Raw genomic sequence first — 16,096 nt, forward strand, 5'->3', positions numbered from 1 at the left:
GTTTTCACCTTCATTTCAAAATCCAATTTTGTGTCTTCGCGGTTTTATTTTGCTGCCCTGTGCAGCCCTTTGTAACTTCCGTAAGTAAAGATTATTATCGTTATGAAGAAAACCAAGCTGAAGATGCTGTTCGTGCTTTCATCTCGTTCACTTTTTCCTTTGGTTTGGAGTTGATTTGGAGGGAAATACAGAAGCTGGACTGCAGAATGAGACGGTGTTCGTGAATCTATCATCGCAAACAACAAAGGTGCAGTTTTAGCGTGAGACTTCCTGCTTCTTAAATAATGTTTGAAAGCGTGAAAGTACTTTGTGATCCCCAGTGAGACAGTCGATCTCCACTTCAGAGCAGCAGGCGCCGAAGGTGAAGTAATAATACGCCTGACCTTCACCCTTCTCCCAGTCCACGTTGGTGGGCGGTCCCCTGCAACACATTTACACAATTGGAGATTATTACAGGCCTAAACTGCTTTACTGTAATGTGTTTAAATGTGTAAATAAATGTGTGAATGAGCAGCTTACATACATAAAGAATCCAGTCGCAGATAAGCTGATTTTCTGAAAGTAAGCTTCAGTAATCTGTCAAGGAAAATGGGAAAAGAGAAGACTAAATAATGTGGCTTACGGAAATGAATAACTGGCATCTTTTAGTTTTATAAACCAGCATGATTACAGAACTTTTCCGAGCATTTTTCTTGTTTATCAGCTGCTTACCTGTTGCTTCCAGGTGTGCTGAGGATTCTTTTCCGTCAGTGGCTGCAGACGCCTCATCAGCTTCTCACAAGCGTCCTGTGAGGAAAATATATATCGCTGTAAAATCAGGCATTTTTGACGTCAAACACACAAAAAGTAATGTAATTAATGGCAAAACAACAGCATAGTACAAAAAGTGTCTTCTATTCACGAGTTTCGGAAGCTGCTGGTCGGTTGTTCCATCTCATTTCATCAACAATTTCTGCTCTGATTTGCTTGAACTTTTTATTGCATAAACTACAGATATATCTGAAGATATCTGTGAAAGTTTAGCTTCATGAATCAAATACTTTGCAAGATAATGCTTTGTTAAAAACTGGCCGTCAACCCACTTTCAGCAAGTTTTTTTTCACACATTGAAAGTACTGTTTAAACAACAAAAGATAGATTAAAACTAGAAATTTTCACTCTTATTTCACATCATGTTGTTGATTCGCACAAATTAACAAAAATATTAATAATGCAAAAGTCAACTAGAGATATCTTCTGAACCACATATGGCTGCATGTTAGCCTAGCCGCGCTAGACCCATGTTCTGAAGGCACAAGGGTCTAGGGCTAAAAGGTTGTCTTTCAAATCACTCTGCAGCAATTGGGTAGGTATACAACCAATCAGTGCAACGAATAGGCTGACGGAGTTCCTAGAGCACCGGATTGTGGCTAAGTCCCATTAGCTTCCCAACCAGCGGAGCCAACTGGTATATTAAGGATTTCCCGTCGGCATAAGTCCAAATACGTCTTTCTTCTCAATGAAACACTTCAGTGCCGTCCTTTGTTTATCTTTCAAGTTGAATTTTAGCTTCAAATCTTTAAGGGCTGTGGCCAAAGCCGAGTCGAAAGATAACTGTTTATTGTGCGCCGGTTGTTTCTGTCAGAATCGTCGCTCCTCTGTCGTCACTTAGTTACGCCTGCCTTCTGACTCTACACTTCATGGTGATTGGTCCGGCCAGTTTTAGGAGAATCCAGCCTCGAGCCTTATGGAGGGTAACTAGACCCACCCTGGCAGAGAATTAAATTCGTTGCCGTGGGTTGTCTAGCGCGGCTAGGCTAGCTGCATATCACAATAATACAAAACTAAACATATAGAATACTTTTAATTTGACATACTATTAAACTTGCCTAACTGACTGAGGAGATATAAACATAGTAATTATACTAATAAACCAAAATTTATGTTTCTGAAAACAACAATAACTGACTACTACACTATATATATATATATATATATTTTTTTATTCGTTTGCTAATATGAGCTCAAAGACGGAAGAATCGTCTATATTTTCATGTTTCAACCAGGGATTATTTGATCCACTTGTCCAATTTTGAAGATTCTGAATCAATGACATGATGAGAAAGAACAGAGGGCATTTCAGCTTTTTATCTTTAATAGTTCCTCAGATATTGTCGCTCAAACAGCCTCAAATTTAACATGCAAAATAAACTCCTTAAACTTGGTCGACAAGGAATCTAAAAAGAAAAAAAAAACATCTCTGAAAGCGTTTGATATATCGAGCTAAAATTTCACAGATATTATTTTGAAGTAGTAACTCCTGAAGAAAGGTTATAGTTAAAGCCCAGTTGACCTCTAACAGCTCAAGTTTCAGTTTTAACAGAAGCTAATCGAGGCGACAACCTTGACCGCCATGCCCACGGCGTCGGTGCCAAACGAAGCAGCTGATGGCGCTGCGTTGGGCACGTTTCCTGTACAAGTTTCCTTGATGAAGATGGACGACATGGGCACCTGGAGGACACGACTTGCAATCTAGAAGCAAGAGGAAAGACTAAAGGTAAACTTGTTTGACGTAATTCATAGTTATAGTAGATCTTGTGTGAACCTTAACGGCAAGTGGACGTATATTAGCAATTGGGAACCATAAATCTCACCTGGATGGCCTTTGTGTTGATGCCCTGACCCATCTCAGTCCCTCCATGTGACACCAGAACCGAGCCGTCTTTGAAGATGTTCACCAGAGCTGCACCCTGAACAAACGTGAGCAGAACTTACAGTGAAAAGGCTTCATTTTGTCTGGACGAAGAGATCTCAGCCTCAGTTAAATGCTACGTCTAAATTAAAGGAACCTGAACTACCTGTATGTTAAAAGAAATAATAGTGAACCCTGTTAGTGCCCTTGCAATGAGATATTATAAATATGTTGGTTTCCAATACGAGTCAATTTGGGATAAAGTGCTTTAAAAACAAGTCAAACTTTCTTCTACAATATGGTTTCTGCAGTTTGGGATAATTTCTGATTTTACAATCATTTGTTTTATACTTCCAACAAAACCACTGCTTATGGCTTAAACTGAAGAGGGCACTTTTGTCATTAATTGTTTGGACATAAATTGTAGAATTTCTTTATTCTCCATAAAATTTGGGATTGAGAATATGATTAAAAACAGCAATTTTGACGAACAACAAATGGTGCATTCACTTGTAATTCCACAGAGGGCTGCGTCTATGAATCAGAAAACAACAGTAGCAAATAGAAACCTAAAATTTCCCACATTTGGAAGTTTTAAGTTGCTGTAACTTTTCAGATCTGCATTAGTATAATATAGCCCTATAACTAGCTGCACATGTAAACAAACTGTAAACCCAGCAGGATAGGGGTTAATGTGTTTAAATGAAATTAAAGTAGAAAACTCATGTTGTAGTTTACCTGCAGACTCACCTGGTTATAGAAGCCTTTGGAGAAACCAACACCAAACTTCATAGGAACAGCAGTGATGCCTCTCTTCCTCCAGCGGTTGGAGGAGTTGAAGAGTTGCACTTCTCGAAGTCGATCCTGGTAGCTGGCTTTCTCCAGACACTCATCCCAGCAGCGAAGCATGTCGGTGGGGCAGAAGGGCTGTTTGTAGTGGGTGTAGCACTGCTGCTCTCTGTACATGTTGATTTCTCTGACCTGGTAACACATTGTCAATGGCTTTGCTGCTGTAATGTATTGTCTGTGCTAGCTGTCAAATGTAACTGTAATGCTAACAAAGTACTTGTTTTGTTGTAAAGACTAGCTACTTTAAGCTATTTGCATTGCAGTGCTCTATTTGTTTTGCTTAGCGCATGGGTAGAAAAACGCATTATGAAGGAATACAAAAGATTGTAAAAAGATCACAGTAAGGTCTTTGCAATGCTAATGTTGCTGTCAGCTATCGACAGTGCTAGCTTTCAACTATAACTGCAATGCTAACAAAGTTCTTGTACTGTTGTAAAGACTAGTCACTTAAGTTATTATCTTTATTGTAGTGCTCTCTTTACTTGCTTAGCATTCCTCTTCAATGGCTGTGTGAAGTTGCTGGATATTGGTGGGAACTGGTACATGCTGTCGTATACGCCGATCCAGAGCATCCCAAACGTGCTCAATGGGTGACATGTCCGGTGAGTATGCTGGCCATGCAAAAACTGGGACATTTTCAGCTTCCAAGAATTGTGTACAGATCCTTGCAACATGGGGCCGTGCATTATCCTGCTGCAACATGAGGTGATGTTCTTGGATGTACGGCACAACAATGGGCCTCAGGATCTCGTCACGGTATCTCTGTGCATTCAAAATGCCATCAATAAAATGCACCTGTGTTCTTGGTCCATAACAGACGCCTGCCCATACCATAACCCCACCGCCACCATGGACCACTCCATCCACAACATTGACATCAGAAAACCGCTCACCCACACGACGCCACACACGCTGTCTGCCATCTGCCCTGAACAGTGTAAACCAGGATTCATCCGTGAAGAGAACACCTCTCCAACGTGCCAGACGCCATCCAATGTGAGCATTTGCCCACTCAGGTCGGTTACGACGACGAACTGGAGTAAGGACGAGACCCCGATGAGGACGATGAACATGCAGATGAGCTTCCCTGAGACGGTTTCTGACAGTTTGTGCAGAAATTCTTTGTTTCAGCAGCTGTCCGAGTGGCTGGTCTCAGACCATCTTGGAGGTGAACATGCTGGATGTGGAGGTCCTGGGCTGGTGTGGTTACACGTGGTCTGTGGTTGTGAGGCTGGTTGGATGTACTGCCAAATCCTCTGAAACGCCTTTGGAGACGGCTTATGGTAGAGAAATGAACATTCAATACACCAGCAACAGCTCTGGTTGACATTCCTGCTGTCAGCATGCCAACTGCACACTCCCTCAAATCTTGCCACATCTGTGGCATTGTGCTGTGATAAAGCTGCACCTTTCAGAGTGTCCTTTTATTGTAGGCAGTCTAAGGCACACCTGTGCACTAATCATGGTGTCTAATCAGCATCTTGATATGGTACACCTGTGAGGTGGGATGGATTTTCTCAGCAAAGGAGAAGTGCTCACTCTCACAGATTTAGACAGATTTGTGAAGAATATTTGAGAGAAATGGAGATATTGTGGATGTGGAAAAAGTTTTAGATCTTTGAGTTCATCTCATAAAAAATGAGAGCAAAAACAAAAGTGCTGTATTTATATTTTTGTTGAGTGTCTATAACACAATTTATGTTGTTTTTCTAATGCTAGACTCTATTATTTGCTGAATATTCCCTTGCTTTTCAGTAATACGTTCATATAACAATACTTAGTTTGATAAAGCAAAAAGAACTCAACCTGACCTTGTTCACTAACTGACATACTTGTTGTTTAAACCCCTTTAGACAACAAAAACCCCAGGTCTACATCTGACCTTTTCAGGAGGGAGGCCACAGCGAACAGCCACCTCATGCAGGACGCTCTCCATCACCGTGAGTCCCTGAGGACCACCAAACCCACGAAAGGCCGTGTAGGAGGGCAGGTAGGTTTTACACACCACACCACGGCCTCTTAGGTTGGGGATTTTGTAGCCGTTGTCCATGTGGAGGATTGCTTTCTCCATGATCTGCAAAACACAGCAGCCAGAGTTTAACTCCAAGATTTCTTCTTTAAAAAATATTTAAGAATTCTTTTCCTCTGTTAACCCTCTGAACAGGAAAACAATGATTCTTCCTATTTTTAAGGTTCCTTGGTTTGACAAATGGTGTAATTTTGGCGATTTTTAAAAAAGGAAACATGCCTTTAAAAGCCACCAGAAGGTTTCAAATCCAGTGTCTTATTTTTAATCTGGAAATGCTGATGACAAAGTGTTCAAATTTAACACAAGATACATAGATTTAAAATGAAAATAAAACATTTGAGTAGCAAAAGTTGATAGGTTAGAAATCTTTTTGGAAAACAAATTCAATGTGATCCTCATTTTTCTCCTTAAGCAGTACTTTCTATTTAAAGTTCGATTAACAAAAGTACGATAACTTGTGCAAACCTCTCCTTGTGAACATTTTAATGCTCTGGCATACTGCACCTTTTGATCCTGCTAAATGCCATTAGCTACATATTCGTACGTGCATGCTTATATGATGTACAGTCGGCTGTCCCTCTGTTAACTTACGAATGGTGATTCGTCCAGAGTGCATCCTCCGTTGCTGTAGTAAGTGATGTCTGCTGCTACAATAGTGCCGTCGCTGTTGTATCCAACCTGAAGATGGAACAGCAGTTAACATAGACGGGAGCTTGTTTTGGTTTGTCCACAACCCAAAGACAACCAGTTTATTTTCACAGAGGAGCAAAGCAGGAAACCAGAAAATATTCACACTTGTAAAGCAGAAAGTTACTCAAACTGACCCCTTGATTGTTGCAATAGTAGGTGGTAAAATTTAATAGTTCTGCAACTACAATAGCTAATCTTTGATATTAAAGATGTGATGCTTGTATTTAATTTGATTTCAGTGACAAGAGAAAATAGATTTAGATCTACATTGTTGGGTCTTGTTCAGTAAAGTGCCTACAAGCACTCGAAGACGCTGCCGCTGAGGTGGGCTTAAACATCAGCTCTAAAAAGACAAAGGTGCTTGTCTGCGGCCAAATTCCATCATTCAGTCTCACTCTCCGCGATGGCTCGCCCATCGAATCTGTTCTGGACTTTAAGTATCTTGGATCATGGATCAGAACAAGTGACAAGGACATCAGTGTTAGGAAGGCGCTTGCTACAAAGGCTTGCAAGAAGCTAACAAATGTCTGGAAGTCCCCATTGCCAATGGAACATAGACTCTGACTGTTCTGGGCCACGGTCGAACCCGTGCTACTTTATGGGTGCGAAACATGGATGGTAAACCAGGAGATGCTAAACCGTCTCAACGGCTGCTATACCCGCCTGCTTCGAATAGTGCACAACGTGGAATGGACAGCACACGTCCGAAATTCTTATCTCTATGGCGACGGCTTAATACCGCCGTTGGCCGAAACCATCGCTAAGAGGACGTTCAAATTCGCTGGCCACGCATTCCGCGCAAAAGAACAGCTAATTTCAGATCTTCTACTATTTGAACCTCGGCCAACCTTAAAAAAGCTCTCCTACCTCAAAACTCTTTGTTTGCTCACCGGCGCAATAAAGGAGGAGCTTGCTGGCCTCATGTCGGACTGGGATGGCTGGAGGACATTGGTGGCACGTTTGACTCATAAGTCGGCATGATAATATGTATATATTTACCATAATTGAACCCCTAAACATTCACCTTATTTATTTTTTGCGGAAAAAGACTAAAATCTTGGTTTGATCTAATCCTATAATGAAAACGGTGGTTATATAAACAAGTATGTGCCACTTTAGAGGGTAAGAAACTTCCTTTTTTTGCTGTGTGCACGCTCTCATTACAAAGTAAGGGACTTTTGTTGCTGTACCATTGGTGTCTTAAAATGGTTTAAATGGGAAGCTTTGTACTTTTAGACAATATATAGTTTAATTGGGCCAATGGCTTCCAAATGGAGCTAGTTTGGCCATTTTTCATAAATCGTTTACCTTGTACTTTCCGAGAAACGGGTGTCTGCCGCTGGTGATCAGCATATCATCACCTCGGTCCAGACAGCAGCGAACAGCCCTCCCAGTCCTGAAACCAAACAGCGTTTCATTTAGGAGCTCTGACCAACATGAGCATTTATTCCACACAGTTCAGACTTCTTACTTTCGTGCTGCCACTGCAGTGATCGCAGAAAGGGAGGCGATCTTCATGACTTTCCCTCCAAACGCTCCGCCCAGCCTCTTCACGTGGCAGGTGATCTTGTTGGAGTCGACTCCCAGCGCCATGGCAACCACCTCCTGATGCAGGAAGACCAAACCTTAGAGTCAGGTGGAAGTATTGCACGAGCTACAACAGAAAAGAGACGGGTTTTCCTCCGACCTGAGTGAAGGCGGCATGTTGGGAGGCGACAAACAAATCCATCTCTCCATGCTCTCCTTTGGGAACAGCGATCACTCCCTGAGTCTCCATGTAGAAATGCTCCTGACCGCCCATGTAGAGCTGATCTGCAGACAGCATCGCAGAGTGTTACAGGTTATTTCTGGGTGTTCTATACAAAAAAGTTCTCTTCCTTACCAGGACACAAGAGGGGTACCTTCCATTTGTAAGGCATAGCTCAATATGTAAAGCCACAAAAACTCAAATATTTCGTCTTTTACTTTGAATGTTGACACCAGATCAAAAGTTGAAGAGAGAGGCAATTTCAAGGACAGTTTTGCCTCGTTTTCAAATTCCTGTGAAGGTCTGAGACCCGGAATAAGACACGGATTGATCCCAAATCCAAGAATCATAGCAAACCATAGAATTACACTGGTTCCCCGCCTCCCAAAAAGTGATAGCAAGTGGCATCTGTGTTTTGGGACGATGGTGATAATGACGTCATGATTGCTGTTGAGGAGTATTCGGAAGCTCAAGATGTGGCTTTCTTCTGGAAATTATAGTGAAGCTGGAACATCGGTGAACTGAGTGCATGGAAATTAAAGGACACAAGAACAAACTACTTCCTGTGAAGTTTCCTGGAGAGGTCGAGAGCGTTTTTGGAGTCAATTAGCGTTTTTTTACCCTCCAGAATATGCTCAGCTGTCCTCAGGGCTTCGTCCACGTCACCTCTCTCCACCTTCCTCTTGGGTTCAAAGAAAGACTCGTGCTTTATGGCATCCTGAAAGACAACAGAAAGTGAATAGTTGATGATTATTCTACCACATTTACTGAACTTTTTAGGCTGAATTAATCTGCACATTCCTGCACAGTAAATATTTATATTGCATTTTATAGTAGTGAGGATTCTGAGTGGATTTTGGGATTGGGACGGTTACTTTCTGACCGTTTTTAGAGTTTATGGTACCTCTATGGTGAAGAAGATGGGCTGGAGGTCCTGGTAGGTGACCTGGACCTTCTCCGCTGCTCTCCTGGCCTGTTCTCTGGTCTCCGCCACCACAGCGCCGATGATCTGACCGACACAAAGCGCCTGCGCACATTCATCCCACAGCGTTAACGCACAACAAAACAAAGAAAAATCTGAATTGCCTTCTTGCTGTGACACCGCAAAGATCCCCTGAAGCATCATAGAGTTAACAAAGTAGAATGCGTGCTTGGTGGATGCAGGCCTTATTACCTTATTTGACTGAAATCTTTGAGTTTTCCTGTTATTTCTGACCATTTGATTAACAAAAACATCTATCATGCTTCAGTAAATGCAACCCCAGTGAACAAATCTGGTTAAAAAGTTTGTATTGCTACTTTTATTCACAAATTCTTAGCATTGTGGCCGTGGTCATTTTTCATTAGACTGGCTAAAACCTCTTTGGGAGGTAGCAAAAATTCCTAATTAATAATGACGTATTACATTAAAACAATTATCTCTGACTATTAGGTTAAATCCTAAACCTTTTTTAGTTTCGTATTTTTAGGGCTGTAGCTAATGTTTTCTCTCATATCTGTTAGTTGTTTAGTTTGTCAATAAGTTGCTTAAGCTGCAAAATCTCTAAACATCACGAAAATTGCCCCTCAGAGCTTAAAGTGGCAATTACAAATGTCTTATTTTGTTCAGCCATGAGGCCAAAAATACCAAAACGTGTCATTTTAAAGTGATAGAAAACAGAAGAGTATGAAATCTGCACATTTAGCATAGAAGTTAAGCGCTTTTAATGCTTATAACTTTCTAAAAAATTGAACTAAAAGCCTGCTCTAACTGCTAGAATCAATGTTCGCTTGTTGTTCTTGGGTTAAAAGCCTAGCAGCTGAATTCTGGATGAATTGTAGCTGTTTTCGTGAATATATATGGAGATTTTATGCATAAGAACTCTGTAACAGCAGTCAATACTACGATAAATTTACTAATGAATGTGTTTTTCTTGTAATATTATGTTTTATATAGCTATAAAACACCAGAGAATTGTAGAACGTGCATGTTGCTGTCCAAAACAACATCTACAAATGTCTTATTTTGTTCAAACAAGAGACGAAGCAGGTAATGTAGAGCGACTAAAGCAGAGAAAACCAGGAAAAATTTACATTAATAAGCTGGAATCAGAAAATTTTGCACATTTTTACTTGATTTTTGGGCCAAAATTTGGTTACATTTAATGAGTATTTATACAAACTGAAGGTTCATTTAAAGTGTAAATTATAATTCCTCTTCCAAAACAAACCCTCACTGTTCATTTCTTTATTTGGAAATGTTCCTTCAGGATTATTTTTCTGGATATCTGTGGTACCTCCTCCTGGGCGAATAGTTCCTCTGGGTGGCTGAACCAGAGTCTCCGATTTGCTCCTGGAACGTCTCCGGCGGAAACAAAGGCGACGACACCGGGTTGATTCAGGACTTCTGACGGGTCGATGTTACTGCAGAGTAAGGAAAGTGAGTAAACTGCGTTAGATGACATATTTTTGACCTAACTGATGTTGACGACTGGTTTTAAAGCTGCAAAACTGGTGCAGTTTTCTAATATGACCACCAGGGGGTGGTATATCTCTTTGTTATCAGTCACCAGAGATTTAAACGGTCACTGACATGATTCTGGCGTGGGCTCTTAAGCTCGTCACCATGTGGATGAAGAGTTCTCCTTGGACTGGCGGCAGGTCGTCGTAGTACTTTGCTTCCCCTGTGGCCTGCTGGAAGGCCGACTGATGCATGCTGGGACGTCCTACAGGGTCACCGCAGGGCTGAGCTTCCGATACGAGCTGTAGATGATCAGGACAAAACAGGCCCACAGCGGATTTGTTTGATTGGATAAATGTCACAAAGACAGCAGCGTTAGATGGACCACAGAGAGTCTTTGTTGGATTCGTGGTATAAATATACGACTAAGGATACCATCCAAGTATGTGTCTAATCTGCTTTTACCAAAATCTAAACCCCTGTTAGGATGATGGTAAACATGATATATTATATAGTTTATATTCCTAGGAAAAACATAAAACATCATCAGTGAAAATGACGTTGAAAACAACCACATGCATCTGATATTTTCCAAATTTGAAAGAAATACAAATATACAGAGGAAGCTATGGAATTATATTTTGCTTGTATGCTGTCTTCCTGAACTACATTAGTGTAGCATAAAGATTGCACGTCTAAAGTTCACTATTTCACCGTTTTTATCGTGTTTCCTAATTTGAATGCTGCAAGACAGAAGTATTTTTGCACATAACTTCTGTAAAACCACATATTTTTGTTGTTGTACTTTAATTTTTGTTTTGTTAGCTTCGGGCAGAGCCAGGCTAGCTCTTCTAGTCTCTGTAGTAAGCTCACCAGCTGCTCTCTTTAGCTTCATACGCCACCGTTCTGAAGTCTGAGGTCACTTACAAATGTCCCTATTTTTGAAATTAAAGCATTTTTTTTCAATAAAGATAACATTGAATGAATGATAAATACAGTCTAGACATTACTGATGTGGTAAATGACTATTGTAGCTGGAAATGGCTGAGATTTAATGGAATATCTCCATAGGGGTACAGAGGAACATTTCCATCAACCATCACTCCTGTGTTCTAATGCTACATTGTGTTAATGGTGTTGGAAGGCTCATTGATGATTAGAAAACCCTTGTGAATAAAAGTGTGAGTTTTCCTAGAAAACAGGAAATTGTCTGAGTGACTCCAAACTTTTGAACAGTAGTGTATGTAGCGTTCATAGTGGCACTGATCTTCTCATCATCTGTTCAGTGTTCAAATAGCACTTAAAGTTTTGTAAACCAGTTAGTTTTTTTTGTGGAATTTCAATGAATAACAAATGTTTCTGACAAGTTGTCACATTTTCACTGATAATTTTTAGGTTTAACTGATGTTTCAGGTCATGCATGCAGTGTAGCCAACCAAAAAAGGCTACAGTGTATCTTTTTAATGTATTTTCTGTGCATGACATTAGATGACACTATGTTTTTCAGTAAAATAGGCTCAAAAACTGAATTACTGAGGAGCAATCATCATCAGGATGCCCACAGATCTGTAAATTTTCTTTACTTCGGCAAAAGTGAGGCCTTAATTGTCCTTAAAAATGACAACTAAGGCCTTAAATTCATTTGTCAAAGATCCTAAATACGCTACAAACACAGCAACGAAGATCTTTGTTTCCTTTTCTTGTGTTTTAAAGTTCAGTATCATTTGCGTCAAAAAGAATACATTAGATTTAACTGAATCTGTTGCGCATTTGTGGATTTACACACGTGGACAAAATTGTTGGTACCCCTCAGTTAAAGAAGGAAAAACCCACAATTCTCACTGAAATCACTTGAAACTCACAAAAGTAACAATAAATAAAAATTTATTGAAAATTAAATAATCAAAAACAGCCATCACTTTTGAATTGTTGATTAACATAATTATTTAAAAAAACAAACTAATGAAACAGGCCTGGACAAAAATGATGGTACCTCTATAAAAGATTGAAAACTATTGGACCAGAGTGACATGATTAACTCAGGTGTGTCATTTAAATGACATCACAGGTGTTTCCAAACTCATAATCAGTCAGTCTGCCTATTTAAAGGGAGACAAGTAGTCACCCTGCTGTTTGGTGAAAAGGTGTGTACCACACTGAACATGGACAACAGAAAGCGAAGGAGAGAATTGTCCCAGGACATCCGAAAAAAAATGATAGACAAATATCTTAAAGGTAAAGGCTATAAGACCATCTCTAAACAGCTTGAAGTTCCTGTGACAACAGTGGCTCATATTATTCAGAAGTTCAAGACCCACGGGACAGTAGCCAACCTCCCTGGACGTGGCCGCAAGAGGAAAATTGATGACAAATTGAAGAGACGGATCGTTGGAATTGTATCCAAAGAGCCCAGAGCAACCTCCAAAGAAATTAAAGGTGAACTCCAAGGCCAAGGTACATCAGTGTCAGATCGCACCATTCGTCGTTGTTTGAGCCAAAGTGGACTTCATGGGAGACGACCAAGGAGGACACCACTGCTGAAAAAAACTCATAAAAAAGCGAGACTGGAATTTGCAAAAATGCATGTTGACAAGCCACAAAGCTTCTGGGAGAATGTCCTTTGGACAGATGAGACCAAACTGGAGCTTTTTGGTAAGGCACATCAACTCTATGTTCATAGACTCAAAAACCAAGCATACGAAGAAAAGAACACTGTCCCTACGGTGAAACATGGAGGAGGCTCAGTAATGTTTTGGGGCTGCTTTGCTGCATCTGGCACAGGGTGTCTTGAAAGTGTGCAAGGTACGATGAAATCTGAAGACTATCAAGGCATTCTGGAGAGAAATGTGCTGCCTAGTGTCAGAAAGCTTGGTCTCAGTCGCAGGTCATGGGTCTTCCAACAGGACAACCATCCAAAACACACAGCCAAAAACACCCAAGAATGGCTGAGAGAAAAGCGTTGGACTATTCTAAAGTGGCCTTCTATGAGCCCAGATCTGAATCCCATTGAACATATGTGGAAGGAGCTGAAACATGCCATTTGGAGAAGACACCCATCAAACCTGAGACAACTGGAGCTGTTTGCTCATGAGGAGTGGGCCAAAATACCTGTTGACAGCTGCAGAACGCTCATTGACAAATACAGAAATCGTTTAATTGCAGTGATTGCCTCAAAAGGTTGTGCAACAAAATATTAAGTTATGGGTACCATCATTTTTGTCCAGCCCTATTTCATTAGTTTGTTTTTTAAAATAATTATGTTAATCAACAATTCAAAAGTAATGGCTGATTTTGATTATTTAATTTTCAATAAATTTTTATTTATTGTTACTTTTGTGAGTTTCAAGTGATTTCAGTGAGAATTGTGGGTTTTTCCTTCTTTAACTGAGGGGTACCAACAATTTTGTCCACGTGTGTATCATGAAAATGTGGTCACCTTTTTCTGATCAGCTAACTTAAAGGGGAACTTTGTTTTTTTTCAACCTGGGGTCTATTTTCATGTCATTTCGTACATACGAGAGATAAGAAGTGAACAAAAACCTCCACATTACTTGGCGATCGCTCTTTGTTGTGGTCGGTATCCAAATCTCGGGACACTAGAAAGCAAATCTTGTTCCGAAATCGCGCGATAGCTTGCGCCAACATCGGTGTTTAGGGCGGACTTTGACGCGGGGGGGCAAGTTGCCCCATACTTTTCGCTAGCTGAGCTGCTAGCTGAGCTGCTAAGCTGCCTGCCTGGCTAAATACTGGAGCTATGTCAAAAATTCATTTCTCCATCACTCACATGTATGAAATGACATGAAAACAGACCCCAGGTTGAAAAAAAACTGAGTTCCCCTTTAAATAATTCATCATGTGATCAATTGTGAAGGTCAAACAGTTCCTTGTATACAGATTTTACTGAGGTATTTGCATGCTTTTTTTCAAAAATATAAGTTCTTTCATTTCAACAAAGTGGCCTTGCAAGTTAATGTTAACGTCTCTCTAACGTCCTTTCATTGTTAAATACCTGGAAGGACTGTTGACCTTGTGGCACTTCGTTCTTGAACGGCTTCAACGCGCTGAGATACTCTGGAGGAAGAGCGACGCCTGAAACACCCTACAAGTTATCATTCAGATGAGTTTTGCATCTGTTAAAATGATTACAACATGATTAATTACAGCCTCCTCACCCTCTCAGTCATCTCCAGGACAACTTGCATGTAGAACTTGAAGAAGAAGCTGACAGCGAGCGTCTTGCGATACTCTGCCCTTCCTCCGTGGATCGATGGAGAAACGTTGATGTCTACATTCAGGAGGCGGCAGGCTTCAGAGAGAAAATCCTCCCTCCAAGACCTGGAAACATGAATGGTTCAGTCCTAAACTGTCTGCAGTGGATTTACTAAAGATAGAAGCACATTTTTGGTTTACACCACCATAGAAACCTGCAGTACTTGATGTGTTTTGCTGTTTGTTTTTTTTAGCTGAACAAGATGTCCTGCCAAATACAAAAAGCTAGTGGCTGTATGTCAACATGCATTCAGAAATCTCAACTGCAAACACACCAGCAGACAAGCTGCTGACAGGTTTGTTCAGCTTTCACCAGAGTCGATCCGACTCCGCCGTAGTAGACTTTCAGGGACTCCACGATGTCGGTTCCCTCCCTGATGGCCACCTTCATCCCAGCGTTCACAAAAGAGAAAGCAAACTCTCTTCTCTGGGCCTGTCGATACGCCGCCACAAACTCCCACTGAGGACACAACAGACATCGGCTCAGACAGGCCAAAAAACACAAATTAATTCCACAGGTTTTGCCAAAACATAGAGCTTTGCATGTTATTGCTCCATTTTAATGCTCAGAATTAAGCACTATCTCCATATTTGTAGATAATTATCCCATTTTTCACAGTATACCCGAGGCTTTTATAATTGCTTTCATCTTCTTCAGTTCCAAAGGTACTAATTTCAAGAAAACCAGTTTAGTTATCTTTTCTTTAATCTTTTTATTTCTTACTATCTTGATGGTGCCTTCGAGTGCTCGTGAGGAGTTTGATAAGCTTTAAAATCTGCAAGCAAATATATAAATGTGCTTGTTTTCTTGGAAAAATGTGCAAAACCTGCATCTGTTGTTTTCTACGGTCACAGTGAAATAGTTCTTTGAGTCAGTGGGAGCTTTTGGCAAGCTTATTCTCGGCCCTTAATGTGGTTATCTCAGAAGATAAACGAATGTGTCATGTGCACATTAAACTCAAAATATCAAGGCAGTGTTTCTCACAGAGTTGGTGTAGGGGATGTCGATGGACAGCAGGACTTCATCAGGCCTGAGAGCCGCTTTTCCAAAGGCAGGAAAGAATTTTTCATCCAAAGGAACGCTCCTCATTCCATCTGAAGACAGACACGTATACATATTTAGTGGTTTATGTCTGAAGAGTAAAATGTGGATTGATAAATTGAATCTAAGGGTTTAAGAGCCAATGTTTATGCAGGACAGACAAAAATGTGGCCTTCGTGATGGGAAATTAGTTCTTTTTCAAAACAAAACTATACTCATTCAGTGTGATAATATGCAAGCTATTTTCCACAATATATGGAACAGCAAGTATGAATTGAAACCAGGATAAAATGAAAGAAATGTAAAAAGAAAAAAGTAGATATGTTAAAGTGTGAATCGATCTGGGTGCAAATGTGGGC

The 16,096-nt window shown here is 40.6% G+C and overlaps 1 protein-coding gene across 2 annotated transcripts in view; it reads right to left on the reverse strand.

Annotated features, from left to right (window-relative positions):
* Positions 1 to 16,096, reverse strand: part of aox5 (aldehyde oxidase 5) — a 37,267-nt gene that overhangs the window by 3,593 nt on the left and 17,578 nt on the right. For both annotated transcript variants that reach the window (XM_022210423.2, XM_051942230.1), the window contains 19 exons: positions 15,681 to 15,790; positions 14,971 to 15,155; positions 14,599 to 14,761; positions 14,436 to 14,525; positions 10,559 to 10,728; positions 10,263 to 10,389; positions 8,891 to 9,013; positions 8,608 to 8,704; positions 7,927 to 8,051; positions 7,711 to 7,844; positions 7,548 to 7,635; positions 6,141 to 6,227; positions 5,403 to 5,594; positions 3,422 to 3,652; positions 2,634 to 2,729; positions 2,383 to 2,511; positions 712 to 786; positions 524 to 576; positions 307 to 421 (listed from right to left, as the gene is read on the reverse strand). In XM_022210423.2, coding sequence (XP_022066115.2) covers positions 307 to 421; positions 524 to 576; positions 712 to 786; positions 2,383 to 2,511; positions 2,634 to 2,729; positions 3,422 to 3,652; positions 5,403 to 5,594; positions 6,141 to 6,227; positions 7,548 to 7,635; positions 7,711 to 7,844; positions 7,927 to 8,051; positions 8,608 to 8,704; positions 8,891 to 9,013; positions 10,263 to 10,389; positions 10,559 to 10,728; positions 14,436 to 14,525; positions 14,599 to 14,761; positions 14,971 to 15,155; positions 15,681 to 15,790 — 2,390 coding nt within the window. The remainder of the gene's footprint in view (positions 1 to 306; positions 422 to 523; positions 577 to 711; positions 787 to 2,382; positions 2,512 to 2,633; positions 2,730 to 3,421; positions 3,653 to 5,402; positions 5,595 to 6,140; positions 6,228 to 7,547; positions 7,636 to 7,710; positions 7,845 to 7,926; positions 8,052 to 8,607; positions 8,705 to 8,890; positions 9,014 to 10,262; positions 10,390 to 10,558; positions 10,729 to 14,435; positions 14,526 to 14,598; positions 14,762 to 14,970; positions 15,156 to 15,680; positions 15,791 to 16,096) is intronic.

The sequence above is a fragment of the Acanthochromis polyacanthus genome, chromosome 22, assembly GCF_021347895.1.
Source record: "Acanthochromis polyacanthus isolate Apoly-LR-REF ecotype Palm Island chromosome 22, KAUST_Apoly_ChrSc, whole genome shotgun sequence".
Classification (NCBI taxonomy): Eukaryota; Metazoa; Chordata; class Actinopteri; family Pomacentridae; genus Acanthochromis; species Acanthochromis polyacanthus.